We start from the raw sequence: 12,184 nt of genomic DNA on the forward strand, positions 1-12,184 counted from the left end.
GCTCCCGGTAGGATCATAGATCGCACGGAACCCGTACCGTATAGAGGCAACGGACTCCTTTGCAACAGCCCCCCAGATTCGGAAGTAGCCCATGCACTGCATGGCGAGCACAGCTGCAGCAATTTTTTCGTAATGAATCATTGGGATGTCATCCCCGAAGGAGGCTCTCAGCCTACCTCACGACCTGTGTGACATTAGAAAAATGCACTGTGCTAACGCCGTTTGCGAGCTTGATTTGCAGGACCGCGTTGTATGCCAAGTTCCACAGCAGAGGGGTCCAAGACCTACCGCTGTGGAACTCCGCAACTGAACTTCTTCAGTGAAAACAAACCCTCTCTTTTCGCATCCTTAATGTACTTGTTAGACACGTATGACCTCTGTCAATTTTCTGCAGATAAGAAGACAAGTGATGGTATACAAGAGCCGCCCTAAAGGTTCGCCCTCTAGGGGATAGAGTTGAACGCGGTTACTATTTTTAAGCAAACAGCCAGCGCAACAACTCGCCCGTGGTTCTTATCCTGCTCCGACAGTGAACGAACGCAAAGTATTGTACCCACTATTCGAATCCGCATTTCGGATGCCAAACTGACTGTCCGAAAGGTCGAAACCGTACCACCACAGAGGTATGACTCGTTCGAAGAGCTTATCAGGCTCTTACAGCAATCAGATGTGTCGGTACACTGAAAGATAATCTACAGGCCTGCTTTATTTATTTAGGAGCACTAATGGCCTCCTTTCAGTCATTGAGTCACTGGCACTCAGGCTGCGGTTGAACAGGAAGATAGACTGTCTAAACAAATCATTTTTAGGCTAGTTAAAAAAAACTTTAGGTGGGTAGTATGCCAACTAGAACTACAAATAAAACAGTATTTTTGTCTCCTCTAAAATTTGGTCACGAGGAGTTACGATGATTACGATCTAAGGTGACGCTGACGATATTTTATACAAGGTATTGAAAAAAGGGTATAAAGCTTAGCCAAAAGTGGATTTAGGTGCCATTCTGATCCACTTTTCTTCTACAATTTTGAAAATTCACGTAGCAAAACCTTTTACATAGAAACTTATTCGATCACGTGACTTTTTACTATAGAGACCGAATTTATTTTTCGAGAATTTCCAAAACTTGGAGAACAAAAGTTGTTCAGAATAACCCCTGAGTCAAACCCTTTCGGCACAGTATACCCTTTTTGCAACACCTGTATAGGTAATATCAGGTTTATAAAAGACCTGGGCCTGTAGAGTGAGACTCGGCATGGGGAGTCATAATTTATAGATCTTTTAGGCTGCAGTGGCGAATGGGCACTGGTAGCCCTGCCCTTTTCTATAACTATAACTATAGGTAATTTTATGGCAATTTAAAAATGGTATAACATTTATCTATTTGAAAAAATCATTAAAAATATACATTACCTATCACCCTAATTTAAAAAAAAATATTCAGCCCTTACTTTAAACTTATAACACCCCTCTATTTCCTTCAGGGGTTAAAAAACCTGTGTATTTAATATTTTCTTATGAGTTTTTTTTTAAAAACTAGGCTCTTACATAGTTGTACATAATATTAGCGGTATTTTATTCCACTTGTAACGCATAAAATTCATAGCTACAGTAAACATTTCATTTTTTTCATGGCGAGATACAGTCGCACTTAACCGCTTTTTTGCAAAGCTTGTTAAATAGATTTAAAAAATTATGTAAATTTTAGATCTTCAATTTTTAAAAATACTTACTTATTTTTAACAACCTGTAGTGTACAGACTACCACATCTTAAAATATATATATTTTTAATTAACTACGGTTTTTGGTTTCAAATAAAACAAATTATGAACTTACTTTTCAACACCCTGTATATTGTGTAGCTTACCTACCATACACAACCGTTAAAATAAAATAAATTACCCCTCAGAATATAAACAGGCTCGCGCTTTGGCATACTGCATTGACCGTATAGTTCTTATTCGGAGAATCTAATAAGTGTCATTATGTGCAATGTTTACCTTTATCTATGCATCTGTAACTCTATAGTAAAAAATGTAAACAAATCGAAAAGGCGAAATGTTTTCTAAGAATTTTCGGCTTTTCTGCATCTAAAATGATTAGAAAATTAACTTTCCATAGCAAATGCATATGTATAATAATACTTGTAGTCATAATTTGTTGATTTAATCAGTTTTTGTGAAATATTTGATAAAAAATAAAATGGCGTGGGTATCGCTCCTAACAGGCCGCCACCAGGGCGACGACTGAAGAAATCTGAAATCTGTCACGGTGTCATCATTTTTAAACCGGAATTTATTAGTTTTTTGCAAAAAAAGTTGACTTCTGGTCCATTAAATCCAACTCTTTAAGGTAACTTTGTTAAGAATTTAATTACCTACACATACATATAAGATTCCATGAAAATGGGCCCTCTGATTTCGAGGGTTTTTTCATAATAAGTCAAAAAATGGCAAAAGACATGGTGTGTTTGCAATTTTTTTTAACATACTTATTATAATCCTGCACCAATTTATAAGCAACTAACATGTTCAGTATACCCTCTGCTACAAAATATATTTTTATCAATGTGATAGAAGCCACCGTTTTTCCAATCTAATCAAGTATATCAAGCCGACTTTAGCATTTTAGCTTTAGGGATCCCCTTAAGGTCGTCCTTTGCTACTGGATTGTGCTGTCATGTTATCGAGGGGTAAGATATTGCTGCCTAAACTGCAGGTTTTGGCGCTCTTAGGATGCGCTATACGTACTACACCAGACTGCTAACTCGTGATGGTATCGAGGGGCAATATATTGCTGCTTGAAACACGGCTCCTGGGCCCTGTGCCGCGGCCACGACGCTCTCTACGTGTGGTCGGACGCGGCGGCGCTGGAGCTCAGTGCCGGGAGCAACGGCTGGATCCGCTTCCTGCTGGACGGGAAGCTGGCCACGATGTACTCTAGTGGCAGTCCGGAGCACCAGACTGATAATTCCGGTGAGTGGGTGTGGAGTTAAGGGCAAGTTTTGCTTGTGGGATGATGATTGGGGTGTAAGGTGCTTTAAAGCGTGTTTTTGGGAACTCAGCCACGTTGTCACATACGCGACGTTTTTTTTAAATTTTTTGGATTTAAAAACCTTTAAATAATAAAATAAATATAAAATAAATTTAATATAAAATAAAAAAGAACAATATAAAAAATATTGATAGTGGTCTTTACAGCTACAATCGTTCTATAGTACCTACAAGCCCTTGCTGCTAAATCAAATCAAAAATGGTTTATTCGACGTAGGATTTTACAATTAATTATCGATAGTCATCATATTAAGCTGCGTACACACCGGGCCAACGAAGGCCAACGAACGGATTTCGTTGGCCTTCGTTTCTGCAATCTGCTCTGTATTATGTATGATAAATATCCAACGTTGGGATAACCGTTGGCGTTCGTTGGGCGTTCGTTGGCCCGGTGTGTACGCAGCTTTACTCTACCACCATTTCACAATTCCTCTTCCACTCAGTCTAAAGATGCATTTCAAATACTATATTTAATTACAGAAAACCGTGGCGAGTTCATAGACAAGCTGCAGCGGGCGAAGGCGTCCGTCAAGAGCGCGGCGCCGCAGCCCGTGCTGTCCAAGCCAGGCCCAGCCAAGCTCGTGCTGGGGAACTGGGCGCTCACTTGTAACACGTAAGGAATTCCTCATACTTATTACCATTTTTTTTATTTACTTTCCCTATGATCTCTATCTAGCAGCAACGAAAGCAGTTGGCAGGAACATGGCAGCAGAAATGGCATTTGGCAAACTATAGGGGTATCGATATTGCGCTTATGATGATGAAGAGCTATCCCATTCTGTGTGTCCAGACTCCAGACATACTAATTGTTAGAGTTAACATCTAAGCATTAATTTGCATTTACTTAAACGTGCGACCTACTTAGACTTAGCGACAATTGTACCTACATAATCATATTTCAGTGTTCAATATACCGTTCACACATTACGACGTCTTTTCATTATCATACGTCACGCGGCGGTTCGGCACTCACTCTATCAAACTATCAGTTATCAATAAATATCAACCCCGTTGTTGTGGGCATCAATCAACCCCAACATCGTTTTGGTCCTTCGAGCCTTCGGAACAGGCGGGATCAGTCGCGAGTGTCGTGAATCTTAGCATTTGTGCTTCGCGAGTGGTTTACCTATTGTTTTGCAAGGATTTATCATTTGGAGACCTGTGGAGTCAGGGAACCATCAAACTATCATCTTCAGCCAGCTTTATCAAGTAAGATCTTTCCTTTTTTTTGCTTGCTCTCAACTTAAAAAATGGAAGTCAAGATGGAAGACATCCTAGCTACGCAACAGCAAATCATTGATGCTATGGAAAGTCTCTATATCAACTTTAAAAAAGACCCCAGGGATCGTAAATCAAAAACTGATTATTTCAAGCGGAAATTAGATGTGCTTAATAGTTATTGGGGCGAATTTCAAAATAATCATATTAAATTATGTGGATTTGACGACAAATCGCACGAATATTTCGTCAACAACGTCTTTGAGGCAGTACGCGTTCGTTACGAATATATCATGAATCAAATTAAGGAATCAAAATCATCATTATCAGCACCTTTTATGAAACCACCCGTCCTAAAATTGGGAACGGGAACAGCACAACAGCTTGAGCACGTCGATGAGGCGTCAAGGATGCAGCAGCCGGCCTCAGCAGCACCTGGAACTAGTCGGGCGACGGATTCGGTACCTGTTGACAGCATGAACATGAAAGAGTCAGGAGCCGTACCTCGAGACACTTCAACATTGACCCCGGCACCTATCAAATTCAAAGTGAAGACTAGTTCACACGACGCCGATGACGATCCCTCAGAACAGATGCAGCCTGAGAGATGCTCTGAGAAACTTATCAAACAAAATAGCAATTTTCGAGCTTTAAACAGAACATTATCAAGCATTAATTTAGACGATTTATCAGAGAGATGGGAATTGGAAGATTGTCTTAAAACGCTGCAAATCAGGTGGCGAGCTATTGATTCTCTTCATTGGGAGTTGGATGGAGAATTGAACGGCCAGAATCTGGAGTATGAAGAAGCATTTTCTGAGTACGAGCAGTGTTACAATGAGATGAAAAGAGCTATCAATAAGAAATTGTGGAGCACGCAGCATCGGGAGAAGTCTACACCAGTTCTGGACATTCCTCAATTCCACGGAAATTATCACTTATGGACCTCATTCAAAGATCTCTTCATGGAGGCCATACATAACAACTCATCGCTCTCTAATGCGCAGAAGATGCAGTTCCTGAAATCTAAAGTAAAAGGTGAGGCGGAGCGCCTTATACAACACCTCAAAGTAAGCAGCGATAACTACGGAGCGTGCTGGGAAATACTTAACAATAGATATAATAACCGGAAGCTCATCTTCTCAGCTCATATCAATATCATGTTAAATCTACCATCGATGCAAAATCAAGCTTCTATCAACCAGATCAAGCGACTTCATGACGTCACCATCGAGTGCCTGAACGCAGTCAAAAATCTAGGAATCGACACTGCCACTTGGGACCCATTACTAGTCCACATTTTGTCGCAAAAGCTAGATGCGAGTACAAATGAGGCATACATCGATTCTCTCCAAAAACCGTTTGAGTTACCCACCCTTGCGGAATTTTTATCATTTCTGGAAGGCAAATTCAGGAAAATGGAGTCAGCCTCCGGAAAAACTAAGATCGAGGAAAATATCACCCCACAAAAATCAAAAATATCATTTATCAAGCCAAAAAATTTCAACAAAAATTACCAGCAATCATTTACGTCATTGAATAAAAGTAGCGCACGTCCGGTCTACAATAAAAACAACAACTTCGCAAAAAGATGCCCGATTTGCGACACATTCGAACACGCGTTATTCTATTGCCCTCAATTCTTAGAAATGGACAATAAATCAAAATTAAACATCATCAATAAGCATGAGTTATGCAAAAATTGTCTGTATTGTCACTTTGGAAAGCCGTGTATATCAGAAAAACGCTGTCAAAAATGCAATTCAGATCATAACACCATCTTACATGACGCATTTTCGCAAGGCCATCAATATGGCCAAACAACATCGCGACCGACATCATCGAACATCAAGTTTGAGCCAAATAGGAATAAAAATACTCACGTGTCACTACAACGTGACGTTCCACCCGAAGTACTGTTGGCCACAGCTATGCTAAAAGTAAAATCAGCGGATGGTACATATCATACATTAAGGGCACTTATAGATCAAGGATCACAAACATCATTAATCACAGAAAAGGCAGCTCAGGCATTGAGACTATCGAGAAGCAAATTCCACGGTATCATATCAGGAGTAGGTACTAAGGAAAGTACTTGTAAAGGTATCACCAAAATCTGTTGCTCATCAATGGACAACAATTATCAATTCGAGACCGAGGTTCTTATCATGAAATCTCTTATCAAAAATTTACCCAGTGTCTCATTTAATGAACCAGAATGGTCATTCTTAAACAATATCAAACTTGCTGATCCACAGTTTTATATAAGTCGACCAGTCGATTTACTGCTCGGCGCTGATATATACTCAAGCATTTTATTGGAAGGAATATGCAAGCAACATGAGAACGTACCTATAGCCCAACAAACACAGCTAGGTTGGATTTTGTGCGGTCATGTTAAAACATTACAATGCAACGTAACATTATGCGATATTGAAGAAATAAAAAGGTTTTGGGAAATAGAAGATATCACCGACAAATCGCAACTATCATCATCAGAAGAACAAGTTATCAATTTTTATCAAAAAACAACCCGGAGATTAGAGGACGGCAGGTATGAAGTGAGGATACCAATGAAGGAAAACTTCGAGGACAAACTCGGGACCTCCAAAAATAAAGCTGTTGCTCAATTCCGTCAATTAGAGCGAAAATTCTGTAAAAATAAACAAATGGAATCTGATTACAAAGCATTCATTCATGAGTACCTATCGCTCGGTCACATGAAACTATCAACATATGACGGCAATATGAAACCTACCTTCTTTTTGCCGCATCATAGTGTCACACGCGAAGAATCAACAACTACTAAGACTAGAGTAGTATTTAATGGGTCAGCACCTACCTCAACAGGACATAGCCTTAATGACCTTATGGAATGCGGGCCCAATCTTCAACAAGACCTTCAAACGCTTATCATTAAATGGAGGCAATATCAAATCGCGTTCACAGCCGACATAGAAAAAATGTATAGGCAAATCTGGGTGCATGAAGAAGATCAGAACCTTCAAAAGATCATATGGAGAGATTCACCAGAGCATGTACTCCAGGAATATCAACTAAGATCTGTCACCTATGGACTCCGCTCATCACCGTTTCTTGCGATGATGACACTGCGGAGATTAGCGTCAGATGAAAAAGAAATCAACCCAAACAGCATTGCAGCAGATGTCATTGAGTCCTGCTTTTACATGGACGATCTCGTGCATGGCTGTCATACAGCAGAAGAAGCTGAAGAACTGAAAGAAAACCTTATGTCGGTGCTCCAGAGTGGAGGATTTCACCTGCGCAAGTGGAAATCAAATCACTTACCTATATCAACCACATCAGAATCAGAACAAACAGAATTTGACTTTAAGCAAGCAGAAACATCAAAAACTTTAGGGTTAAGTTGGAACCCCATTCAAGACTGTTTCACATTCCAATCAAAAATTGAAATATCATCAGAAGTGGTGACAAAGAGATCATTCCTATCAGACCTTTCGAAGATCTTCGATCCCATCGGATGGCTCTCCCCACTAACTACAAAATTAAAAATTATGTTCCAACAAGTATTCATGTCACAGATTGGATGGGACGATCAACTACCAAAAGATTTAACCACAGAATGGAAGGTGCTTAGAGAGGACATCATAAATATCAACTATTATCAAATACAACGATGGCTTGGCACTGTTAACGGCGACGAGATTGAGTTGCACGGCTTCTGCGACGCGTCTCTGAAAGCTTATGCGTGCGTCATTTACTGTAAAATCAAGAGAGGAGACCATGTATCAATTAACCAAGTAATTGGAAAGGCAAGAGTAGTTCCTGCTAGCAGCACCAAAGAAGAAAAGGTATCATTACCTAGATTAGAGCTATGTGGCTCTCTTCTACTATCAGTTGTTATGGAGAAAGTCATACAATGTCTATCAGAAGACTATAAAATATCAGTTTACGGATGGTGCGACAGTAAAATAGTGCTAGGATGGCTACAGGGTGAGCCGGCACGTTGGAAAACTTTCGTGGCCAACAGAGTATCAAAGGTGGTGAAGACCATCCCATCGGACTCATGGAGGTATGTGGCATCAGCAGATAATCCGGCAGACTGTGCTAGCCGAGGACAATCTGCCACAGAACTCAAGAACAACGCCCTCTGGTGGTGCGGGCCGGAATGGCTTCGAGAGTTCGAAAATACAACCGCTCAAAAGGAAACATATCAAACCGATCAAGAAATCAAAAAGATAAAACAAGTAAACGTCACGCAGCAAGACAAAAATGACGTCATCAATAACGTCATCAAGCATTTCAGCTCCCTGAAAAAAGTTGTACGTTCAATCGCATGGTTGAAGCGTTTCGTGCAATATTTATCAAACAAACATCACAAAAAACAGCAAATTTGGAAACCTTATCTGTCCATCAGCGAACTCAGAATCAGCAAAATCATAATAATAAAGCACACACAGCAGGCTGAGTATAGCAAGGAGATAGATAAATTACAATCAGGCCAGAGTATCAGCGGAAAGAGCAAACTATTGTGTCTTACGCCCTTCTTAGACGAGGAAGGTATCCTCAGGGTAGGGGGTAGATTGAAACACGCTAACATGCACCCCGATATGAAGCACCCGATCATCATACCAGAAAAGTGCAGATTATCGGAACTTATCATAGATCAAACACATAAACTCACATTCCACGGTGGACCTAAAATGACTACAGGAGTAATCAGACAAAAGTACTGGATTATTGGTGGTTACCGTGTTGTGAAAAAGCAAATAAGATTGTGTGTTAAGTGCAGAAAGCACTCACCATCAAAACATCAACAATTAATGGGCGACCTACCGGAGCCAAGAATCAACACCGCTCGACCGTTTTATCATACAGGTGTGGATTACACCGGCCATCTTTATGTGAAAGCTAGTAAAGGTCGAGGCACCAAAACATCAAAAGGATATGTTGCGGTATTTGTATGTATGGTGACAAAAGCCGTGCATCTCGAATTAGTTTCGGATTTATCAACATCAGCGATGCTTGCAGCCCTAAAACGCCTATCAGCAAAAAGAGGGACACCTGGGCACCTGTACAGCGATTTTGGATCCTGTTTCATTGGCGCTGACCGAAAACTGAAAGAAGAATACGAACAGATCAAAGAAACATTCGGTACAGAGTTCATGAGCGAGATAGCAGATATGAATATCGAATGGCATTTCCAAGGACCATCATGGCCGTCAGCAGGAGGTTTATGGGAGAGTCAGGTCAAACAACTGAAACATCACCTAAAGAGAGTTGTCGGCGATCAAAAACTGACATTTGAGGAGTACTCCACGTTACTCGCTCAGTTAGAAGCCTGTTTGAACAGTAGGCCCCTGTGCCCAATCACAGAAGACCCGAATGAGCTAGATTGTTTAACACCTTCGCACTTTTTGGCGAGCGGTCCTTCTCTAAACGTGATTGAAACGGAAGAAGATCATAGAAGTAGATGGTATCATACTCAAAAAAATATTCAACGACATCTGGAGGCGATGGAGAAATGAATATCTCACGCAGTTATCCATCAAGGGTAAATGGCGTAGCCCTCAACCAAACTTAAAAGTCGGAGATATAGTTATCATAAATGACGCGAATTTGCCGGCTGGGAAGTGGCCAATGGGCCGAATCTTAGAGGTCCATCCGGGAAAGGACGGATACGTGAGGGTGGTAACTGTCAAAACTAAAAACGGCATAATAAAACGTCCTATCGTTAAATTATCAATACTGCCTGTAGAGCAAAATTATCAAACTATCAACAACCAAGCAGCAGAAAGCGATGACTCATCAAATGCTCAACGCAACTTGCCTCCCACTGAACAAAACAAAAGGCCAAAAAGAACAATCAAAAAGAAGAAACCATTTAACCTATCATTACTCGTATCAGCATTATTGTTCTTCTTCAGCCTAATATCAAACTCCGAATGTGCCTACAACTATACAAGGTTCAAAAACAATCAATCAGTCTATTTTGACAAAATATCAAACGCACAATTAATAAGAGATGAGTGGCGGCTTATAGTTTATTATGACATGAACCCATACCGAGACGGCTTGTCGACAATTACAGAGTACTTATATTACATAAACAAAGTATGTACCAAGATAAGAAGTCAGTCACACTGTGAAGAGATCATGTTACAACTGCGGCACGAGTTCGGAGAAATAAAGCACTACGATGGTGTACTATCAAATCAACAGACGGTGAGGCGCCGGCGCAGACGTGGCTTAGTCAACCTCGTGGGAAACGTAGCTAATACCTTATTTGGTGTACTAGACAGCCAGTTTGCAGAAAAATATGAGAATGACATCAACCTCATCAAGCAAAATCAAAATCATTTAGCAATGTTGTGGAAAAACCAGACATCGATAGTTGAAGCAGAGTTTAACTTTATCAAAAGATCAGAGGATATTATGGATAAACATCATAAGGCGATCAACAAGAGACTGTTGAATTTAGAACAGAATCAGAATAATATTCAGAAAGACTTGAACAGCATATCATTAATCAATGACTTCACGATGTCTGCTGCTATAACCAGTAATCTAATTTCTCAAATCAAATCTATGCAAAATGACCTACTCGATACCATTACCAACATCTATCACGGGAAAATAAACTTACATCTAATAACACCTGAACAACTACAACACGAGCTCAATATCATATCATCTCATCTTACCAAGGACCTTACACTGCCTGGTGAAGACTCAAACTTAGCGAAAATTTATCATTTATTAAAAACTAGAGCAAAACTATCAAAAAACTATATCATCATTGAAATAACCATACCCTTAGTCACCAGAGACTACTACGAGATTTTAAAAATAATACCAATTCCCCATCAAATACAAAATCATAAAGTCAGCATAGTTTCAGTATCAAATTACATTGCTATCAACCTAAGAAAGGATACAATGATTCGAGTGTCTCAAAATGAATTACAGTTATGTATGGAGAGGGATCAGTCAACAATCATTTGCAACCTAAGGTCTCCAGTATATTCAATCAAAAGTGATGAAGATGTGTGTCAGAAGAAAAATGGGTCAAGTCTATGTAAAACAGCTGTCCAGCTATGCGACAACGAATGGATAGAGCTGAGTCAAATAAATACGTACTTTTATTTCTGTTGCGACAAATGCCCGATTAAATTATTATGCCCAGATCAGATTACATCATTACAATTACAATCAGCTGGCATGTTTGCTGTCGGAACCGATTGTGCTATTAAATCAAAAGAGTTTACATTATATTCCCACAATCAGAAATCCAACAAATTAGTACTGCACTCAGAAATAGAACTACCAAAAATGGCTGCTATTAATCACATGTTTAATATAACGCTGCCATTAGAGAATATCACCACAGAATCAATATCAGACCAAGAGCACCAGCAACAATTATCAGAAGTTCAGAGACAACTGGATGACATGAAGCAGAGAGTACCTCTGGTATCAAGCAGTATGAGCAATCATGACATTCATCACTACGTGGCGGTGTACGGGATAGTAGCGACCCTGGCGATCGTCGGCGCGGCGGTGGCGTGGCGGCGAGCGTGCGGCGGCAGGCAGCGCGCCCGGGCGCCGGCGGCCCCGGCAGCCCGCCCAGCGGCCCCCCGCCCGGGCTCTCCGGTCCTGGTGGGCCACTCCAGTGTGTTGTGTAGTGACAACATTCGATTGCAAAATCTCTCTTATGAGTGCAGTGATAGTGGTCATAAAATACCAGTAGTATGTGCGCGTAAAAATAAGTACAATCGATCAATGTGATTGGACAAAATCATTTTCTAAATATCATTAGATTCTATTTACATTCTGTTAACTTTAGATTCATTCTATTAAATATTATAATTTTTGGAATAACTTCTATTTAAGAAATGTATCAATTCAGATCATTTATTTAGTCATTACCTTA

At 40.2% G+C, this 12,184-nt stretch overlaps 1 protein-coding gene across 1 annotated transcript in view; it reads left to right on the forward strand.

Annotated features, from left to right (window-relative positions):
• The window catches only part of LOC125488511 (E3 ubiquitin-protein ligase Ufd4-like), a 54,837-nt gene that overhangs the window by 24,312 nt on the left and 18,341 nt on the right, over positions 1–12,184 (forward strand). The window contains exon 16 of the mRNA XM_048624487.1: positions 3,532–3,664. Within this exon, the coding sequence (XP_048480444.1) occupies positions 3,532–3,664 (133 nt within the window). The remainder of the gene's footprint in view (positions 1–3,531; positions 3,665–12,184) is intronic.

The sequence above is a fragment of the Plutella xylostella genome, chromosome 12 (assembly GCF_932276165.1).
Source record: "Plutella xylostella chromosome 12, ilPluXylo3.1, whole genome shotgun sequence".
In the NCBI taxonomy this organism is placed as follows: Eukaryota; Metazoa; Arthropoda; class Insecta; order Lepidoptera; family Plutellidae; genus Plutella; species Plutella xylostella.